The sequence below is a fragment of the Pelophylax lessonae genome (genome assembly GCF_965119305.1).
Source record: "Pelophylax lessonae genome assembly, chromosome: 5".
In the NCBI taxonomy this organism is placed as follows: domain Eukaryota; kingdom Metazoa; phylum Chordata; class Amphibia; order Anura; family Ranidae; genus Pelophylax; species Pelophylax lessonae.
Window position 1 is genome coordinate 240,003,247 of NC_138772.1, and position 23,732 is coordinate 240,026,978.

At 42.4% G+C, this 23,732-nt stretch overlaps 1 protein-coding gene across 3 annotated transcripts in view; it reads right to left on the minus strand.

Annotated features, from left to right (window-relative positions):
* Window positions 1–23,732, minus strand: part of RECK (reversion inducing cysteine rich protein with kazal motifs) — a gene marked incomplete at its 3' end in the record, with an annotated part of 1,214,950 nt that overhangs the window by 199,798 nt on the left and 991,420 nt on the right. For all 3 annotated transcript variants that reach the window (XM_082258598.1, XM_082258597.1, XM_082258599.1), the window contains exon 15: window positions 2,947–3,069. In XM_082258598.1, coding sequence (XP_082114724.1) covers window positions 2,947–3,069 — 123 coding nt within the window. The remainder of the gene's footprint in view (window positions 1–2,946; window positions 3,070–23,732) is intronic.

The window sequence follows — 23,732 nt, forward strand, 5'->3', positions numbered from 1 at the left end:
AAGAGGTTTACGGGAAGGCTGGACAGGTCTTAAAACTAGGAATGAGGAGTGAGGGTGAATTAGAATATAAAGGGGCAGACAGGGATCAGACCCTAATGGTGGGTGGAATGGAGGAAGATGGGGGAAGGGTTGTAGCAGGTAAAAACTTTGACTATTTGCAGCATTTCAGGCTTCAAACATAAAGATATAAAACTGTATTTTTTGGTGAAGAATCAACAACAAGTGGGACACAATCATGAAGTGGAACGAAATTTATTGGATATTTCAAACTTTTTTAACAAATAAAAAACTGAAAAATTGGGCGTGCAAAATTATTCAGCCCCCTTAAGTTGGATGGAGAGCGTTTGTGAACAGCAGTTTTCAGTTCTTTCCACAGATTCTCGATTGGATTCAGGTCTGGACTTTGACTTGGCCATTCTAACACCTGGGTATGTTTATTTGTGAACCATTCCATTGTAGATTTAGCTTTATGTTTTGGATCATTGTCTTGTTGGAAGACAAATCTCCGTCCCAGTCTCAGGTCTTTTGCAGACTCCATCAGGTTTTCTTCCTGTATTTGGCTCCATCCATCTTCCCATCAATTTTAACCATCTTCCCTGTCCCTGCTGAAGAAAAGCAGGCCCAAACCATGATGCTGCCACCACCATGTTTGACAGTGGGGATGGTGTGTTCAGGGTGATGAGCTGTGTTGCTTTTACGCCAAACATAACATTTTGCATTGTTGCCAAAAAGTTCGATTTTGGTTTTACCTGACCAGAGCACCTTCTTCCACATGTTTGGTGTGTCTCCCAGGTGGCTTGTGGCAAACTTTAAACAACAATTTTTATGGATATCTTTAAGAAATGGTTTTCTTCTTGCCACTCTTCCATAAAGGCCAGATTTGTGCAGTATACGACTGATAGTTGTCCTATGGACAAAGTCTCCCACCTCAGCTGTAGATCTCTGCAGTTCATCCAGAGTGATCATGGGCCTCTTGGCTGCATCTCTGATCAGTCTTCTCCTTGTATGAGCTGAAAGTTTAGAGGGACGGCCAGGTCTTCGTAGATTTTCAGTGGTCTGATACTACTTCCATTTCAATATTATCGCTTGCACAGTGCTCCTTGGGATGTTTAAAGCTTGGGAAATATTTTTGTATCCAAATCCGGCTTTAAACTTCTCCACAACAGTATCTCGGACCTGCCTGGTGTGTTCCTTGTTCTTCATGATGCTCTCTGCGCTTTAAATGGAACTCTGAGACTATCACAGTGCAGGTGCATTTATACGGAGACTTGATTACACACAGGTGGATTCTATTTATTAGTCATTTAGGTCAACATTGGATCATTCAGAGATCCTCACTGAACTTCTGGATAGAGTTTGCTGCACTGAAAGTAAAGGGGCTGAATAATTTTGCACGCCCAATTTTTCAGTTTTTTATTTGTTAACAAAGTTTGAAATATCCAATAAATTTCGTTCCAATTCATGATTGCACATGCTCAACGTCATATCCAGAGGTTGTCTTTGGGAAATGGATGTATGAGTGCTGCCAGCATTACTGCAGAGGTTGAAGGGATGGGGGGTCAGCCTGTCAGTGTTCAGACCATACACTGCAGAAGGAAGCCTCTTCTAAAGATGATGCATAAGAAAGCCCGCAAACTGTTTGCTGAAGACAAGCAGACTGAAGGCCCGTACACACGTGCAGATTGTCGGCCGAAAAGATTCGGCCGACGACCGATCGGCCGATTTTAGGCTTGTTAGTATGATGCTTCCGACAGCCGACAGCGCACTTTCGGCCGAAAAGAATCTGTCGTGCAAGCATTAAAATTTTTGTATGCCGACACCAGAGCGGCCGATTGTTCGCCAGTCAATACAGAATTTGGCCGACAGACAGCAGATTTGCAAGACTGGGCATGCTCAGAAAAGAAAAAACACAGGGAAAGTTAACCATCACATGACATCACTTCTGCAGTCGGCTGTAGTCGGCGGACAAAATTCTTGTGCAGTCTTTTGCACTTTTCAACAGACACGACAGCCCTGGACAAAAGACGGCCGATCGTTCGGCCGACGATCTGCATGTGTGTACGGGGCATAAGGACATGGATTACTGGAACCATGTCCTGTGGTCTGACAACCAGGTAAAGAGTACAAAGACAAGTGTGTCTTGCCTACAGACGAGCATAGTTGTGGGAGTGCCATGGTCTGGGGCTGCATGCGTGCTGCCTGCACTGAGGAGCTACAGTTCATTGAGGGAACCTTGAATGCCAACATGTACTGTGACATACTGAAGCAGAACATGATCCCCTCCCTTCGTTGACTGGGCCGCAGGGCAGTATTTCAACATGACAACGACCCTAAACACACCTCCAAGACACCACCTGCCTTGCTAAAGAAGCTGAGGGTAAAGGTGATGGACTGGCCAAGCATGTCTTCAGACCTAAACCCTATTGAGCATTTGTGGGACATCCTCAAATGGAAGGTGGAGAAGCGCAAGATCTCTAACAACCACCAGCTCCGTGATGTTGTCACTCCTAATGGCAACCTGTGAAGCTCTGGTGAACTCCATGCCCAAGAGGGTTAAAGCAGTGCTGGAAAATAATGGTGGCCACACAAAATATTGACACTTTGAGCCACATTTTGACATGTTTATTGAGGGGTGTACTCACTTTTGTTTCCAGCGGCTTAGACATTTATGGCTGTGTGTTGAGTTATTTTGAGAGGACAGCAAATTTACACTGTTATACAAGCTGTACACTCACTACTACATTGTAGCAAAGTGTAATTTTTTCAGTGTTGTTACATGAAAAGATATAATAAAATATTTACAAAAATGTGAGGGGTGTACTCACTTTTATGAGATACTGTATGTATACTTTGTATATATACACACACACACACACACACACACACACCTAGAAATGTCTGACAGCATGACAGCAGTGCAAATCTGGAAACATGTTAGGAACGTACCAGTAAACATGCTACGATCATCTTCAGAGCTGATTTCATTTAAACACTGGCGGTTGGAACATCGCACTGTCCCAACAACACAAGAACAAATATTGCAGTCCACCTTGAAAGATGTTCCGTGATCTGTGGTAAAAAATGTCAAATTTATGATAAATGTAGCACTTGGAACAAAAAAGCAAGTATAAGACAAATAAATTTTGTTTTCGGTATGGTCAAGTTTAATTCCTTTTCTGTATATTTAGTATTGCTGTAGTTTCCATGTCTGCAGTCTGTGTGGCTTGTGCTCAAAATAGTTGTTGTTTATATTATTTAAATTATGAGAATATATAAAAATGTAAAATATACAAAGTACACATTTGTTTTAACACATCTTGTCTGTTATAAGAGCAATATGTAATTTGTGGGTTAATATTGGCAAACGTAATGTTTATAGAAAAATCAACGACAATACTGATCTCTCTCTCATTAAATTAGTATAGAGGAATAATGCTTTCTAAAGGTTCAGGTCATTAAAGTGATACTAAACAAACACAGTTTTACAGTATCCCTTCTTTTTCTGTATATGAATGATGGCATTATAATTATGTTAATTAGAAAAAAAAATGTCCAAGTACCTTCTTTCGATATACAGCTGTCACATGACCCAGGCAATAACATGGTGTGGGCAGATTTCTGTCAGTCACAGGCTGTGTCACACCCCTCCTGCCTGCATCTTAGAATAACAGGGCAGTAAAGCCACCATCAATCTACATGTCAGTCACAGGCTGTGTCACACCCCTCCAGCCAGCAGGGACCTTCTGCTGCCAGCACTGGTTGTTAGGAGCCGGCACCCACCGGCATCCTAACAACCACAGGCCAGGAAACCTTAATAAAAATAAAAAAAACAAGAGGTGAAAAAAATGCACTGGAATGCTTAAAAATGCATGTAAATGTGCATGCAGAAACACATCTGGAACACATCTGGACTGCGTTTTTTGTGGTGTAAACCAGTCCCTTAGGAGCTGGGAATTGCCAAAAAGGTCGAGGGTGCAGCAGAAGGACCAAAGCAATCAACAGGATACGCACCTGTGTACTTGGAAAAAGTTTTTAAAGTACACCCAGTGCCTTTAACTAGTTAAAGAAATTCAAATTCACAGTGGATTGCCTTTCAGAGGATGTTTGCCACCTAACTTCCAGTTTTAACACTGTAAAGCCCACAACACCATGCCACAGCCCCATTCACTTTAAAGGGTTGTGTTTTGTCATAGTATGCTGAAAGTGAAAAAGGGTATGATTTTTGCTACAGCAGCAAAACAAAGCATTGCAGCCATAGCATGCGTTGCAACCCTTCGGGCTGCTATGTTGAGTAAACGAAGGCTAAGAATATACATGCATCATACATACTAGGGGGAGTACAACTGGGGGAATCAATGGTGGAGAAGGATCTTGGTGTCTTGGTAGATCATAAGTTTAATAATAGCATGCAATGCCAAGCTGCAGATTCTAAAGCAAGCAAACCTTTTTTCTTGTACTAAAGGAGTTGTAAAGTCAGAAGGTTTTTTATCTTAATGGATTCTATGCATTAGGATAAAAAAGCCTTCTGTATGCAGAAGCCTCCCCAGACCCCCTAATACTTATCTGATCCCATCTCTCACCAGCAATGTCCACGAGTGTCTCGGCCATCTGATTGGCTGAGACACAGCAATGGCACCATTGGCTCTCGCTGCAGTAAATCAAAGTTAGTCAGCCAATTAGGAGAGAGAGGGGGCAGGGCTGGACCACAGAGCCGTGTCTGAGAACTATGTGCCAAGGTGATCACCTAATGCAGGAATCAGTGCCCAAAGCAAACATTACACGCCAAGCCCACATTGTCTGGAAACTGCAGCAACCAGTCAAATATTGATAGAAGCTTCATTGAAAAAATTAAATGGTAAAAAGAAAAAAATACTTCTTCAGAGGAAACATATCCATCACTCAAGGACACTAGAATAAAACTGGAGTCTCACTGAATGAATGGGGTTAAACGAGTACACTCCGAGGCAACCCTAACAAGTTTTTTTTTGCCAGGATCCAATAATCTGATGGTAGCCTGCATACAACCATGGTCTATAAATACAAGTCCTGTGTCCTGTATTGTATGACTAAGATACTGCAGTTACCATTAGACATGTGCAATTCGCTTTGGTCCAGAATATAAATTCAGAATAATTTTTGGTTATATGGAGATTCGGATGGATCTGAATCCCTGGATTAAATGGTAACAAATTTCATTGACATTCCTTTAATTTCCTTTCGTATATTTGTTTTCTAACAAATTCCAAATTTTCGGAATGATTCAAATTCAGATCGATCAAAAAAATGATAGACTGATTCAAATTCTGTGTAAAGAATAGCTGGTTGTTAAGAAGCGGGCCGGGAAGTTGTCTGCCACGCTCTTAACCGATGACTCAATAGCTGTTAGCGGGCTTCCCCACTGATGAATGTAAATAAAAGGATGCCGGCAATGAAAAATGCAGAAAAAAGACAGTGTGGGCCCCCCCCCCCCCATCTATACCAGGCCCTTAGGGTCTGGAGTGGATTTTAAGGGAAACCATTTAAAAATTAAAGCGAGCCCCCCCGAACCATATCAGGCCACATGCCCTCAACATGGGAGGGTGCTTTATGGCAAAGCACCTTGTCCCATGTTGATAGGGACATGGGCCTCTTCCCCACAACCCTGGCTGGTGGTTGGGGGGGTCTGCAAAAAAGGGGTTTATCAGAATCTGAAAACCCCCTTTAACAAGGGGGCCCCCAGATCCAGCCCCCCTCCCTATCCGAATCAGTATAGGGTACATTGTACTTTACTTACCAAAAAAAGTATAAAAAGTAAGTAAAAAACACAACACAAGTTTTTGACAAGTCCTTTATTAAAAAAAATAAATAAAAAAAGTTGCCCAGTGTAGATCCATTGTCAATCACGATGCCGCCCTTAAACCCGCTGGTCTCAACGAAGATCCCACCCCCTTGTGATATCATCGACTGGGTGTGCTTAGTTGATGACGTCACAAGGGGGCCCTGCCCCTTAGTTATTAAATAACTGTCAGGCAGCAGAGCTGGCAGATGGCGGAAGGCTTTGTCAGGTGCAGAGCTTTTTTCGTGACTGATGATGGACATTTTTTTTTTTTTTAAATAAAGGACTTGTCAAAGCTCTCTCTGTGTTTTTATTTACTTTTTACATATTTTTGGTGAATAAGTAGGGTTACTATGTACCCCATACTCAATCACATGCCGGGGAGGGATCTGGGGGCCCCCTTCTTAAAGGGGCTTCCAGATTCCGATAAGTCATCCCCACACCCTCACAAACACCGTGTCAAGGTTGTGTCGAAAAGGCCGTTGTCCTTATCAACATGGGGACAAAGTGCTTTGAGGGGAAGCAGAGCCCTCCTTCTGCCACAAAGCACCCCTGCATGTTGAGGGCATGTGGCCCGGTATGGTTCAGGAGGAAGGGGGCCCCCCTTCAAATCGTTCCAAAAATAAGGAAGTTGTCTGAAAATAACAAAACAGAATAAAGAGCCTGGTATAGATTGTGGGGGGGGACCCCAAGCTGTTTTTTTTTTTTCAAACATTTTTTTTATTTACCTTTTGATGAGTCATGTTTATTAACTACTTCGATACAGGGCACTTTTACCCCCTTCCTGCCCAGACCAATTTTCATCTTTCAGTGCTCTCACACTTTGAATAAAAAATACTCAGTCATGCTACAGTGTACCCAGACAAAATTTTTATAATTTTTTTTCACAAAAAAAGTGCAAAGTTCAAAAAGAAAAACATTTTTTTAGTTTCAATTATAAAATTTTGCAAATAAGTAATTTTTCTTCAAAAATTCAAGCCAAAATGTATACTGCTACATATCTTTGGTAAAAATAACCCAAATTAGTGTATATTATTTAGTCTGTGTGAAAGTTAGAGACTCTACAAGCTATGCTACGTATCATTAAAAATTGATCAATCCTGATGTACTGATAAATCAATATTGCTGCGCCAAGTGATTAAAAATCAATAAAGGTAAATTAATAAAAATCATATAAATCAATAAAAGTTGTGTGTAAACATAAATCACCATATACGGATATACTGGAATGCTCCAATATAAATGCCAAAGTGCAAATGCAACTAAACCAGTGCAAATATAAAAATGTCCAAGTGCTATATTAAGGTGATCAAAAAAAGGAAAAGTCCCAAACGCAATCTTAATCAAAAGAAAAATAGTTAGGATATCTCCATCCGTGATCCAATGTGTTACAGGTGCAATCGTGCTCCAAACACTTCAACCAAGTGCTCCCAGTGATTGATGCGAGATTAGCAGCTCACCTCAAGGTTAGACTCCAAGGAGTGTTGCAAGCATTAGGATAATTTAATGTTCCTTCCACACCTTCCACTTCTCCTTCACTGGTACTCAGAGTGCAATGAAAACTCAGCAAAAAATAAAGGAAGAGGGATCTAGTGCTCTCAGTTTGGATACTTTATTAAATTATCAAAAAGGAAACACACTTACATTTGCCGGCACTTCAGGCAGTGCGGGCTACGAACAGCCGATAGTAACTCCGTGGCAGAACCTCCCTGGGTCTGACGTTCACCTAGTAGGCTCCTCCCCCATACGCGTTACGTCAGATGACTTTGTCAGCGAGGTGGAGCCTGAATCGAGGGTACGTCCTATGTAGTACAGTGAAGAGATTGCCCGCCCTGCTCCTGGCAACATTACTTCCATGTACCGCGCCATGCCCTTAATCCCTAGTCGCACTCTACAAGATCGCACGGCAATAACTGTACGCAGCTCGGCGGGTACAATTGCAATACAACCTCCATATTAATGGCTTATTCATACTCTGCACATCTTATTGGGGAGTTCCAAATCATACTGAATACATAAATAAATTAACCACTTGCCACCCGCCCGCCCGCCGTCAATTGACGGCGGGACGATGCGGCCATTGTTCTGGGAAGACGTCATATGACGTGATCCCAGAAAACAGGGCAGGCGCGCGATCGTGTGCGCGCCGCCCTGCACTGCCGGTGTCGGCGTGTCCCCGGGACACCCCCCGTCACCGGTAGGGGGGAAACAGCCAATGGGCATGGCTGTTTCCCACGTGATCAGCTGTGTTCCAATGACACAGCCAATCACAATGGAGTAGCCCGGAAGATGACCGCGCATGCGCGATCGGGAGCGCGCAGCGCGGTCATGTCGGTGGCACTGTGTTCCGTAGGAACACAGCTGTCACCGGCAGTAGTAAACAGTCACTGACAGTGACTGTTTACTAAGTGATCGGCTGTGAATCCATTCACAGCCGATCACAAAATGTAAACAAAGAGCAGTAACTCACTGTTACTAGCTCTTCTCCCCTCACACAGTTTCCAGTGTGAGGGGAGCAGAGCTAAAAACAGTTAGTTACTGCTCTGTACACCTGTAAAAGTAAAAATCACAAAAATAAATGTCCCCACACAGGCCTCAGCCCCCCCCCCCCCAATTTCACCTGTCACCCAACAGTCACCTCATCAGTGCCCAGAAATTGACACCCATAAGGCTACGTTCACATTTGAGCGTAGCGATCGCGGGCAGAATCACCGCGATTCTGCCCGCGATCCGGAAATCATTGCAAATTGCGGGACGCCTGTGCGTTGCCCGTGATTTGCAATAGCACCCCAAACGCTGTGCAATGCCGCGATTTCCACCTGCCGAATCGCGGTAACATCGCGCAAACAACGCATGACGCCCAAAAAAGGTACAAGAGCTTCTTTGGGGCGTCATGCGTTGTTTGCGTGATGTTACCTCGATTCGGCAGACGGAAATCGCAGCAACATCGCACAGCGTTTGGGGTGCTATTGCAAATCACGGGCAACGCACAGGCGTCCCGCCATTTGCAATGATTTCTGGATCGCAGGCAGAATCGCAGTGATTCTGCCCATGATCGCTACGTTCACATGTGAACGTAGCCTAAAGTTCACTGGTCACCAGAGACTGCCATCAGTACCGCCGTGCACCATCGCCCGTCACCTGTCACCCATCAGTGACTATCGCCCGTTACCTGTCACCCCATCAATCACTGTCACCTGTCACCCCATCAGTCATCGTCATCTGTCACCCTATCAATCATCGTCACTTGTCACCCCATCAGTGATCGTCACTTGTCACCCCATCAATCATCGTCACTTGTCACCCCATCAGTGATTGTCATCTGTCACCCCATCAATCATCGTCACTTGTCACCTCATCAATCATCGTCACCTGTCACCTCATCAATCATCGTCACCTGTCACCCCATCAGTCATCGTCATCTGTCACCCCATCAGTCATCGTCACCTGTCACCCCATCAGTCATTGTCACCTGTCACCCCATCAGTCATCGTCACCTGTTTGCCATATACATGCAATCACTTACTGACCGCCTAACGACTATATGCGTCAGCCATTAAAAGCGAAATACTGGGGTTATGGCAGCAGATAGCTGCCATAACACTGGTATTTTTTGAAACGGCGGGCGGTCGGCTTTCAGATAAGGGTGGCCCCAGTGGCGGATTCGCTGCGGAATTACCCTTACGGTGCAGGGGAAGAGGTGCCCCCCCCCCCCCGCCGCGTCCCAGACGTTTTCCCAGCTTACCGGACCCGCCGGCAGAGGGGAAAACTATCTGGTCCCGGATCCTCAGAGACAGGAAGTCGAGGGCAAGATGGCCCTCACTCGACTCTATGGTCTTGGAGGACCGGAGCTACGTCAAAAGACGTTGCCTAGCAACCGGTTTAAAGGGCTGCTTTTTTTTTTTTTTTCTTTTTCAACAATTTTTTTTTTCTTTTTTAGTGTAGTTGTGAGGTGTGAGGTCTTTTTGACCCCAGATCTCACAATAAAGAGGACCTGTCATGCCTATTTCTATTATTATTTAATAGGAATGAAAATGATCAAAACATTTTTTTTTTAAACTGTGTAAAAATAAAAAAATAATAAATAATATAAATAGGAAAAAAAAATTAAAGCGCCCTGTCCCCGTTAGCTCGCGCGCAGAAGCAAACGCATACGCAAGTCCCGCCCACATATGTAAACGGTGTTCAAACCATACATGTGAGGTATCTCCGCGATCGTTAGAGTGAGAGCAATAATTTAAGCCCTATACCTTTTCTGGAAACTCTAAGCTAGTAACCTGCAGAAATTTTTAAAATGTTGCCTATGGGGATTTTTAAGTACCAATGTTTGGCGCCATTCTGTGAGCATGCGCAATTTTGAAGCATGACATGTTGGGTATCTAATTACTCGGCGTAACATTATCTTTCACATTATGGAAAAAAATTGGGCTAAATTCACTGTTTTATTATTTTTTAGTTCAAAAAAGTGAATTTTTTTCAAAAAAAATCGCATTTGGAAGACTGCTGCGCAAATATGGTGTGATAAAAAATATTGCAACGATCTCCATTTTATTCTCTAGGGTCTCTGCTAAAAAATATATATATAATGTTTGGGGGTTCTAAGTAGTTTTCTAGCAAAAAAAATTATTTTAGCTTGTAAACACCAAGTGTCAAAAATAGGCCCAGTCTTAAAGTGGATAAATGGACAACTTTGTGAAAAGTGCTACTTGAATGTTAGGCGTCTGTATGTGGCCAGGCTGTGAAAAAGTGTTACACATGTGGTATCGCCATACTCAGGAGGAATAGCAGAATGTATTTTGGGGTGCAATTTTTGCTATGTACATGCTATGTGTTAGAAATATTGCATAAATGGACAGCTTTGTGTAAAAAAAATGTGTTTTCATTTTCTTTCCACATTTTCCAAAAACTTGTGGAAAAAAATGACACGTTCAAAAGACTCATTATGCCTCAAAAATTATACGTTGGGGTGTTTGCTTTCCAAAATGGGGTCATTTTATGGGGGTTTCCATTGTCCTGGTGCTCCAGGGCCTTCAAAAGTGCGATAGGTTGTCAGGAAATTATATGTGTAATTTGTGCTCCTAGAATGCGGGACGGTGCTACTTGGATGTTAGGCCTCTGTATGTGGCCAGGCTGTGAAAAAGTCTCACACATGTGGTATCGCCATACTCAGGAGGAGTAGTAGAATGGGTTTTGGGGTGTAGTTGCAAGTATACATATGCTGTGTGAGAGAAATAACCTGTTAATACGTCAATTTGTAAAAAAAAAAAAAATATCTTCATTTTGCAAAGAGTTGTGGGAAAAAATGACAACTTCAAAAAACTCACCATGCCCCTTATTAAATACCTTGGAATGTCTACTTTCCAAAAAGGGGTAATTTGGGGGGTATTTGTACTTTCCTGACTTTTTAGTGTCTCAAGAAATGAGATAGGCCTTCAGTACATCAGGTGTGGTCAAGTGTGATCAATTTTCAATGATTAGCACCATAACTTGTGGACTCTATAACTTTCACAAAGACCAAATAATATACACTTATTTGGGTTATTTTTACCAAAGATAAGTAGCAGTATAAATTTTGGCCAAAATTTGTGAAGAAAAATTATTCATTTGCTAAATTTTATGACAGAAACAAAGAAAAATGCGTTTTTTCACAATATTTTCAGTCTTTTTTTATTTATAGCACAAAAAATAAAAAACCCAGTAGTGATTAAATACCATCAAAAGAAAGCTCTATTTGTGTGAAAAAAAGGACACAAATTTTTTATGGGTACAGTGTTGCATGACTGAGTATTTGTCATTCAAAGTGTGAGAGCGCTGAAAGCTGAAAATCAGTCTGGGCAGGAAGGGGGTGAAAGTGCACTGTAGGCAAGTGGTTAATGAAATCCCGGGAGCCTACTCACATCAGATCCCTGGAGATTCTGCTATATCCATCATTAATTCATTCTTTACCTTCTCTAATACAATCCAAAACTTTTAAATCTCACATTCTAGCATATAGATATTCTGATACATATAAATACACGATCATAATTCTATTATACATAAAAAACCTGCTCATATTTAGTTTAACAATCTTAAAATGAATATTAAACATCAATATTATACCAGAATCATATATAAAACATACCATTTTTTAAAATGATAAAATCAGATAAAATCTACTAAAATTATCAGAACGTATTTTAAAACCAAATATTATTAAAAAGATATATTAAAATAATATATTAAAATACTAAAATAAGCAAGGATACCCTTTTACTCTGAAATGTCCTTACTATATTAAAATGATAAAATTACTCCAGAATTCTCTAAAAACAAGCGGCCTATTTGTCACTGATAAAGCAATTTAGGTTGAATTCGATGTTTAACCCTCTAGGTGTCAGAACTTTGGTCTCATAGATCCAGTAAGACGCTCTTTTGCTAAATTGTCGAATGTAGTTACCACCACGCCAATGTTTAATCACTCGTTTGATTCCCCCGGAATTTCAGAGAGCTGGGATTTCTATCATGAACTAATTGGAAGTGTTTAGAGACGTTGTGTGTTAGGGTGCCTTTTTTAATATTTTTAACGTGTTCACCAATTCTTACACTGAGGCTTCTAGATGTACATCCTATATACTGAAGCACACAGCCACACTCCAGCATATAGATCACCCCTATAGTTCCACACGTTATCAAGTCTTTTATAGGATATTTTCTGCCTGTACTTTTAGACACAAATCAGAAGAAGAATAAGAAAGAATATGTGTCTAAAGCCTCGTACACACGAGTAGAAATTTGGCCGGGAAATTTCGTCCGACTACCGATCTGCCGATTTTCGGCTTGTTAGTATGGTGCTTCCGACAACCGACTCCGACTTTTTCGGCCGAAAAAATCCTGGTGTGCAGGCTATATAATTTTTGTCGACCGTCAAAACACGTCCGATTTTCGTCTCATTAGTACAGATTTCGATGGGGAAAAATCTTATGAGCAAGACTAGGCATGCTCAGAGATGAAAGAACACAAAGAAAGCAATCCAACACATGACATCACTTCTGAAGTAGAATTCTGTCGTGCGGGAGAATTTGTGTGCAGTCTAGAGCACATTCCAACCAACAGACACCACTCTGGACAAAAGACGGACGACCGGTCGGCGGAAATTCGTTGCGTGTGTACGAGGCTTAAAAGTCATTTCTTGTTGTTGTAATTTTTTTCCCACAATTCTTGGGTAAAAAAAGAAGAAATACATTTTTTTCTTTTTTTTACACAAACTGTCATAATACCAAGTTATTTCTCACACACGGCATTGGCAAACCTGCAATTACACCCCAAAACACATTGTGCTACTCCTCCTGAGTATGGGGATATCATATGTCAGATTTTTACACAACCTGGCCACAGAGAGAGGCCCAACATCCAAGTAACACCTTCAGGCCTTCTAGGAGCATAAATTAGACATCTAATTTCCTGACCACCTATTACACTTCCTGGAGCACCAGGACAATGGAAATGTTCACAAAATGATCCTTTTTGGAAAGCAAACACCCCTTTACCACCACTGCCACTGATGTCATCCCTATCCCTGACATCAGTGGCAGTGGAGTGGTAGGGATTACATCAATGGCAGTGGTGGTGGGGATAGGGATGACATTAATGGTAGTGGAGGGATAGGAATGACATCGGTAGCAGGGATGATGGGGGATAGGAATGACATCAGTGGTGGTGGGGATGGAGGGATAGGGATGACATCAGTGGCAGTGGTGATGGGGGGATAGGGATGAACATCTGTGGTGGTAGTGATAGGGATGACATCAGTGGAGGTGGTGATGGAGGGATAGGGATGACATCAGTGGAGGTAATGATGGAGGGATAGGGATGACATCAGTAACAGTGGTGATGGAGGGATAGGGATGACATCCGTGGTGGTGGTAATAGAGGGATAGGGATGACATCAATGGCTGTGGTGATGGAGGGATAGGGATAGCATCAGTGGCTGTGGCAATGGAGGCATAGGGATGCCCATCAGTGACGGTGGTGATGGAGGAATAGGGATGACATCAGTGGCAGTGGAGGGATAGGGATGACATTAGCGGTGGTGGTGATGGGGGGGATAGGGATGACATCGGTGGCAGTGGGGATAGGGATGACATCAGTGGCAGTGGTGATGGAGGTATAGGGATGACATCAGTGGAGGTGGTGATAGGGGGATAGGGATGACATGAGTGGAGGTGGTGATAGGGGGATAGGGATAACATCAGTGGAGGTGGTGATGGAGGGATAGGGATTACATCTGTGACAGTGGTGATGGAGGGATAGGGATGACATTAGTGGTGGTGGTATTGGAGGGATAGGGATGACATTAGTGGTGGTGGTATTGGAGGGATAGGGATGACATCAGTGGCTGTGGTGATAGAGAGAAAGGGATAACATCAGTTTTGGGGGAAGTGATGGAGGGACAGGGATGAATCTCAGTGACGGTGGTGATAGAGGAATAGGGATGACATCAGTGGCAGTGGTGGTGGGGATAGGGATGACCTCAGTGGCAGTGGTTGTGGAGGGATAAGGATGACATCAGTGGCAGTGGAGGGATTGGGATGACATCAGTAGTGGTGTTGATGGGGAGGATAGGGATGACATTAGTGGCAGTGGTGATGGGGGGGGGGGGGGAAAGGGATGACATCAGTAGCGGTGGTGATGGATGGATAGGGATGACATCAGTCCACTGCCAATGTCATCCCTATCCCCACCACCACTGATGTCATCCCTATTCCTCCATCACCACTGATGTCATCCCTATCCCTTCATCACCACTGCCACTGATGTCATCCCTATCCCTCCATCACCACCTCCACTGAAGTCATCCCTATCACTCTATCACCACCACCACTGATGTCATCCCCAAACCCTCACCACCACTGATGTCATCCCTATTCCTTCATCACCACCACCACTGATGTCATCCCAATCCCTTCATCACCACTGCCACTGATATCATCCCTATGCCCCCATCACCACTGCCACTGATGTCCTCCCTATCACCCATCACCAATGCCACTGATATCATCCCTATGCCCCCATCACCATAGTTACATAGTTAGTGAGGTCGAAAAAAGACATCAGTCCATCCAGTTCAACCTATGATGTGCGTGTGTGTTTGCTGTTAACCGTACATTGTATACCCCTGTATGTTGTGGTCTTTAAGGTGCCCATCTAATAGTTTTTTTGAAACTATCGATGCTCCCTGCTGATACGACTGCTTGTGGAAGAGAATTCCACATCCTTACTGCTCTTACAGTGAAGAACCCCCTACGTATTTTAAGGTTAAACCGTTTTTCCTCTAGTTTTAGTGAGTGGCCATGTGTCTTATTGTATTCCCTTTCTCTGAATAGTTTGTTCTTTATGCTAGGGTCGCCAGTACAGTATTTGTACATTGATATCATATCCCCCCTCAATCGTCTCTTCTCCAGAGAGTATAAGTTCAGTGCTTGTAGTCTTTCCTCATAGCTGATGTCCTCCATTCCCCTAATTATTTTTGTTGCCCTTCTCTGGACTCTCTCCAGTTCCAGCACATCCTTCCTGAGGACCGGTGCCCAGAACTGGACAGCATACTCCAGATGTGGCCGGACCAGAGTCTTGTAGAGAGGGAGAATGATCTCTTTATTTCTGGAGTGAATCCCCTTTTTTTATGCATCCCAGTATTCTGTTGGCTTTGCTTGCAGCGGCTTGGCATTGCATGCCACTGCCAAGCCTGTTGTCCACCAGTACCCCCAGGTCCTTTTCCATCCTAGACTCACCCAGAGGTTCCCCCCCTAGTGAGTAGCTTGCTTTCTGGTTTCTGGCACCCAAGTGCATTACTTTACATTTTTCAACATTAAACTTCATCTGCCATGTAGTTGCCCACCCCATTATTTTGTTCAGATCCGCTTGTAAGGTTTCCACATCCTGCATAGAAGATATTGGCATGCTTAGTTTAGTATCATCCGCAAATACTGAGATTGTACTAGATATCCCCTCCTCTAGATCATTTATGAATAAATTAAACAGGATTGGCCCCAGGACAGAACTTTGGGAGACCCCACTTTCCACACCCACCCAATCCAAGTACTCCCCATTAATCACCACCCTTTGCACTCTCCCCTGGAGCCAGTTCTCTATCCAGGTACTAACCTTATGATCCATACCTACCTTCCTTAGTTTGAACAGTAAGCGTTTGTGGGGAACGGTGTCAAAGGCCTTTGCAAAGTCCAGATACACCACATCCACACCACATCCACAGGCTTACCTTTATCTAGGTGGCAGCTCACTTCATCATAGAAGGTCAATAGATTGGTTTGGCAAGAACGATTTTTCATGAATCCATGCTGATTACTACTAATAATACCATTTTCATTACTAAAGTCTTGTATATGGTCCCTTAACATCCCCTCCAAAATCTTGCAGACTACTGATGTTAGGCTGACCGGCCTATAGTTACCCGTGATATATCTCGGCCCTTTTTTAAATATTGGTACCCTATCCCTCCACCACCACTGGCACTGATGTCATCCCTATCCCTTGACCACCACTGCCACTGATGTCAACCCTATCCCCCCATCACCACTGCCACTGATGTCATCCCTATCCCTAGACTACCACTGATGTCAATCCTATCCCCCCATCACCACTGCCGCTGATGTCATTCCTATCCCTATCCCTCCACCACCACTACCACTGATGTCATCCCTATCCCTCCGCCACCACTGCCACTGATGTCATCCCTGTCTCTCCATCACCACTGCCACTGATGTATGACGTAATCCCTATCTCTCAATCACCACCGCCACTGATATCATCCCTATCCCTCCACCACCCCCACCACTGATGTCATCCCTATCCCCACCCCCACTGCCACTAATGTCATCCCTATCCCCCCTCACCACAGCCGATGATGTCACCCCTATCCCTCCACCACCACTACCACTGGGGTAATCCCTATCCCTCTACCACCACTGCCATTGATGTTATCCCTATCCCCTGTACTACTAGCAGTGTGAAACCAGCCTAAGCATTAGGGATGATCGAACGGTTCGGGTCGACCATTGGATCGACCCGAACATTGGGTGTTTGAAATTCGGCCGAATTCCGAACTTTTTGCAGTAAAAGTTCGGAATTCGGTCACCAGAACCGCCCAAAATGCAATGGGACAGGAAGTGGACTTTAAAAGCCTGTGATTGGCCCAGAAACGTCAGTAAAAGCCAATGAGGGGGCAGGAGTCTGCTAGGAACGTGATTGGAGTGACTACAGGGACCAGAGGCCAATGAGGAGTGAATACGCCCCCCAGTATATAACATAGAAGAAATCAAAACATTGTCCCTGGGGAATTTAGTTGGACAGGCTGGGAGGAGTAGTATAATAAAGAGGTAAGAAAGTAGATAAAAAGTAACATTTATTATTCCATCTTAAAATATATAGACATATAGTGACAAGACCACATATTATAATAAAAAGCTAAGGAACATGATCACATGGGCATGTTCAAATAATGTTACATATATCCGGGTGTGGGAGTGTGGATCATAGGTTCTTGATATAGACGTGTATATCCAACATGTTTCGGAATCTGAAAATTCCTTCTTCAGGGAAATGTACACAGACCATATAATCACCACATCAACATCTAAAAGATATATAAAGCAAATATGAGTTCACAATGAAATGTACACGTGTGCTAGGCCATCTTTCCATCCATATAGCAAAAGATCATAGCAGTTTGAGAAAATATATATATGTGTATGTGTATATATGCAAATGCATTAACTTACCACAACGGCAGGATGCATATGCATGAATCATTGGGCCAGTAAGCCAAAGAGGGGGCAAACGTATATACAACCACTCAGCCAAAGTGGTCGGTCTAGACATCTTATATTGCACTGATGAAACAAGGAGATACAAAAAGAGCCACTTTGTGTGATACACAGTATAAAGGGAGCATAAGCCCCCACACACATAAGTGACCCTAATAACACCCGCTGTTGGTTGCTTCTTCCCCAGGGGCCGTGTCCCAGCAGTGGTCACAAGGAGCGCAAAGAAGGAAACGGATAGGCACCTAAGGTGTAATGGTAAAAGGAAGAATCGTAAATGCATGGGATCAGATAGGGCTCATCCAGTTCAATAGAAGAAGAGGCAGTGCTTGTAGACTTACCCAGTAAGAGGAATAGAATCTTCTATAAACAGCACAGGTTCAGCATCAACTGCAATGACCCAACAATAATGGGGCATGCCCCTCCGAGTGCATTTATATGCTGCTCAGAGCGATACTCACCTAAATAGAAAGGTGAAAACACCTGTGTGGGGAAGGTGATTGTATGTGGGTGGGCGTATCCCCTATCCGTGTCCCCATGGGTCCTAAATCAGGTAAAATCCTGTTGAGGTACCAAGGTGTATTCCCCTTTCAAAGGATAGGGGGAGAGAAGGTGGATCCGTTCCTGGCGCGCTCCCCCGGTCAATGCGGTGTCCATATAACATAGCCCCGCCTAACCTCTAGCACTGTAATACAGAGGCTTTGGAAGAGAGTGGAAGCATTTGTGTTTCTCCTGCTGTGTTAAACAACGTTGCTGCATAGCCGATTGCTTGTAAAGCTCCATATCAGCAGAAGAGCAGTCAGCTTACAGAAAGATTGTCAGTGTAGTTAGAAATACAGCGATTGTGCTGTTTGAGTTAGAAAAAAAAAAAAAATTAAAGGGACAGTGTCAGTTAGAAATTATCTTCTGCTGTATGGAGCTGTTCTTTTAGTGTGAGGAAAGGGATATGCAGTGTAGTTAGGGTACTATATACCACTATAGTTAGATTCAATAATCTAGTTTTTGTAGGGATACATTTAAGTGTCAGGGTTCCGTCTAGTGAGCATGTTGCACTGCTGATATATCTACAGCAGGTATACGTGCTTGCTAGTCAGCTATTGTGCAAAATATATTTCAGCGATACACACATCTGCTGTATTTAGCGACAACTTTGGGTCGCATAGCAGTGTGCGTTTTGCAGGTGAATTTCACCACGCAGAGTTGCCAAAGCCTCAGTGACAACTATACATAAATTAAAATTCATCACAAAAAAAACAGATTATTTTTCTTAGAATTTAAGTAGCGCAGGGATGGTGTTACCCTCCTTTCATAAAGTGCAAATAAATAAAGTGCATAAATTGCATAAATAATCCAAAACATCCAACTAAGCAAGAACAGAGTTCTTCAAAAGTCTTTGTTTATGCAGTGCCAGAGCTGGTTAACTGGCTAAAAGGGCATGTCTAAAGGGTGGTAGTAAACAGCGCATACTCAGACTGGTCTGAGGTAGTAAGCGGGGTCCCCCAGGGCTCTGTCCTGGGACCAACCTTGTTCAATTTATTCATAAACAGCATTGAGGACGGGATCAGTAGTTTAATATCAGTTTTTGCAGATGACACAAAATTGGGCAGGGCAATAGCTGCACGGCATGAAGCAGATATCCTACAGAATGACCTGGACAAAATAACGGTGTGGGCAACGACATGGCAAATGAGGTTTAATGTGGAGAAGTATAGGGGGAAAGTTTCCGCGCTATTGGAGAAAATTAAGTAAATAAATGACTGCAGCCTACCTCAAAAATATAGATAACTATATTTGGTAAATGTGAGGAAAGGGGAGGTAATGTGGCGCTGTCAGGCTAATTAATAGGAAAAAATAAATAAATATGTCTTAAAGTGCACTGGTGATAGGTGAATAAGAACCAGAATATATAAAACTTCATATGATGAATCCTTAAAAAGTGTAAATAAGTTTGAATAAATTGGTAAAAAAATGTGTATCTATATAATGATAAATAGATAGAAAAATTTAAGATATAGGTGATACAAAATCAATGTGTAATCTTAAAAATATATGTATAACTATATAAAAGATTTAAAGTGATGTTATAAATATCTTCCATATATACTTAAAGTGCTAATTAATCAATCGGATATATATTGTGCTAATGGGCCAAACAGTAAATAACTTTGTATAAATCTGTGCACATAAAAATCATAAATAGTGTCCAACAAATTAGATAGCATAAATAAATAAATAAATATAAAACAAATGTATAGGAAAAATGTCCATATAAATAGCCAAATATTAAATGATGTTACAAATATAATTGAGTCCCAAAAAGGGTGATGAAGTAGGGATTTGACAGGATAAAATGGATTACAGGACTTCCAGACTGATGGGGGTGCTCAATACAGGAATCAGTGCTCCCCTCCTATTGTTCCCGCACTCACCAGATGGTGGTACCCCCACAGGGGTAATCAGCGTTTGGGGTGACTCTTGGAGGTCCCTCCGAAGGTTGGCTAGTAATCCACTTAAACCCGACTTCGTATCCTACTCCAGGGAAATTTGATGAAAAATCCCTCCTCTTAGAGTACTCCAAAAAAGTTTGAGAGATCCGGATGAGGAAAGAAAGAAGGGCTCCAATAGTGAAGTATTGTAAAAAATTGGTGCTTTATTAATATAAAATAACAATACTCACATTAAAATAGAAAAAACAGTGCATGTATGTCCTAGGGACCGCAACACCCTCGTGTGGCGGTAGTTCCGGGACGCGGTGCGTTCCACCGGCCGGATGTGCGTCTCAGTCAACAGGAAGCGGAACTGACGTAACCACGCTCTACGCGTTTCGTCATCAATGACGTCATCAGGAGCAGCGTATGGTCACGTCAGGTCCGCCTAGTGTTATACTTCCTAGTTGCCAGGCAACGTTAATTGCAAATACATGACCGCCAATAGGAAAAAACCTCTTCGGCGCGTCATGAGTTGCCGGGCAAGGACATGTTTGAACATTTAGAGAAAAAAAGGATTAAAACAGACATAAATTCTATTGGTTAAAAAATAAATAAAGCATCATCTGTTACTAAGTGGAATTGAAGTGTCTAACAATGGTAAAATAGGATACGATGTATAAGTGTCGACGTTCCACTTAGTAACAGATGATGCTTTATTTATTTTTTAACCAATAGAATTTATGTCTGTTTTAATCCTTTTTTTCTCTAAATGTTCAAACATGTCCTTGCCCGGCAACTCATGACGCGCCGAAGAGGTTTTTTCCTATTGGCGGTCATGTATTTGCAATTAACGTTGCCTGGCAACTAGGAAGTATAACACTAGGCGGACCTGACGTGACCATACGCTGCTCCTGATGACGTCATTGATGACGAAACGCGTAGAGCGTGGTTACGTCAGTTCCGCTTCCTGTTGACTGAGACGCACATCCGGCCGGTGGAACGCACCGCGTCCCGGAACTACCGCCACACGAGGGTGTTGCGGTCCCTAGGACATACATGCACTGTTTTTTCTATTTTAATGTGAGTATTGTTATTTTATATTAATAAAGCACCAATTTTTTACAATACTTCACTATTGGAGCCCTTCTTTCTTTCCTCATCCGGATCTCTCAAACTTTTTTGGAGTACTCTAAGAGGAGGGATTTTTCATCAAATTTCCCTGGAGTAGGATACGAAGTCGGGTTTAAGTGGATTACTAGCCAACCTTCGGAGGGACCTCCAAGAGTCACCCCAAACGCTGATTACCCCTGTGGGGGTACCACCATCTGGTGAGTGCGGGAACAATAGGAGGGGAGCACTGATTCCTGTATTGAGCACCCCCATCAGTCTGGAAGTCCTGTAATCCATTTTATCCTGTCAAATCCCTACTTCATCACCCTTTTTGGGACTCAATTATATTTGTAACATCATTTAATATTTGGCTATTTATATGGACATTTTTCCTATACATTTGTTTTATATTTATTTATTTATTTATGCTATCTAATTTGTTGGACACTATTTATGATTTTTATGTGCACAGATTTATACAAAGTTATTTACTGTTTGGCCCATTAGCACAATATATATCCGATTGATTAATTAGCACTTTAAGTATATATGGAAGATATTTATAACATCACTTTAAATCTTTTATATAGTTATACATATATTTTTAAGATTACACATTGATTTTGTATCACCTATATCTTAAATTTTTCTATCTATTTATCATTATATAGATACACATTTTTTTACCAATTTATTCAAACTTATTTACACTTTTTAAGGATTCATCATATGAAGTTTTATATATTCTGGTTCTTATTCACCTATCACCAGTGCACTTTAAGACATATTTATTTATTTTTTCCTATTAATTAGCCTGACAGCGCCACATTACCTCCCCTTTCCTCACATTAATGTGGAGAAGTGTAAGGTTTTGCACTTGGGGACTAAAAACTTAAAAGCACAATACACGTTAGGAGGGGAACCCTTGGGGGAATCAAAAATGGAGAAAGATCTGGGAGTCTTGGTTGATGATAGATTAGGCAATAGCATGCAATGTCAAGCAGCAGCTGCCAAAGCCAGCAGAATATTAGCATGCATAAAGAAAGGGATGTATTCCAGAGATAAGACTATAATCCTTCCACTCTATAAAACTCTGGTCCGACCGCATCTGGAGTATTCTGTCCAGTTCTGGTCGCCACTCCTCAGGAGGGACGTGTTGGAGCTGGAGAGAGTCCAGAGAAGGGCAACTAAACTGATTAGGGGATTGGAGGACCTTAATTATGAAGAGCGTCTGCAATCGCTTGATTTATTCTCCCTGGAGAAGAGACGCCTGAGGGGGGACATGATAGCAATTTATAAATATCTCAATGGGGATCTAAGATTAGAAAAAAAGCTATTCAGTCGAAGGGAATGCATGAGGACTTGAGGGCATACATTGCGATTAGAGGAGAAACGTTTTAACCTCAGGCAACGTGGGGGGTTCTTTACTGTTAGGGCTACAAGATTGTGGAATTCTCTACCACAAGAGGTGGTTTCTGCGGGAAGTATGGTGGCTTTCAAAAGACTCTTAGACGTACATCTCAAGGATCAGAACATTCAGGGCTATGTGAGATCATTACAGCCACACACACCTACACAGGTTGAACTGGATGGACTATTGTCTTTATTCAACCTCACCTACTATTTAACTATGTAACTATGGTGGTGGTGACATTGTACGGTGGTTCCTATAACTGACACCAATGACCCTGCATTAAAGGCACTGTGTATTGCTCTGGCACTACATAAACAAAGACTTTTGAAGGACTCTGTTCTTGCTTAGTTGGATGTTTTGGATTATTTATGCAATTTATGCACTTTATTTATTTGCACTTTATGAAAGGAGGGTAACACCATCCCTGCGCTACTGAAATTCTAAGAAAAATAATCTTTTTTTTGTGATTAATTTTAATTTATGTATAGTTGTCACTGAGGCTTTATCAACTGTGCAATGTGAAAATCACCTGCAAGACGCACACTGCTATGCGACCCAAAGTTGTCGATAAATAAAGCAGATGTGTGTGACGCAGAGTAGCAAAGCCTTTCGCAGTGGACTTAAAGCCTCAGTGACAAGTTAACACCTGTTCTTGCTGTAAGCGTTAAGTCCACTGCAAAAGGCGTCACACACGAAAGGTGCGGTTAAGCAAAAAAGTCATTTTTGAAGGTTTGGCATGCTATAATTCTGGTTCTGGACATGCTACAGTGCTGAAACTTCACAGGTACACTTTTTAGACCCCCCAGACACTAAATCCAAAGAAATCTCATTTTTTTTTTCAATCATTTTTTAATAATTGGCTCTCTATCAAAAACGACAATTTTTTAGAACTTTTTTTTGCCTGATTCATAGTCCCTGGGGCATGACCTAGAATCCTAGGCACTTTTTAGGGGCATTTATTAGGTTTTAGGGCTTCAAAATGGTGTTTTTTGATTCCCGAAGTTCGCGTCCCATTGATTTCAATGGGGTTTGGGAATCCGAACCGAACTTTCGGGAAATTCGGGTGTTCTGGTCGAACCAAACTTTTCAAAAGTTCGATCATCCCTACTAAGCATATGTGCATGGAAAGCTGCATGGAAGGCTCA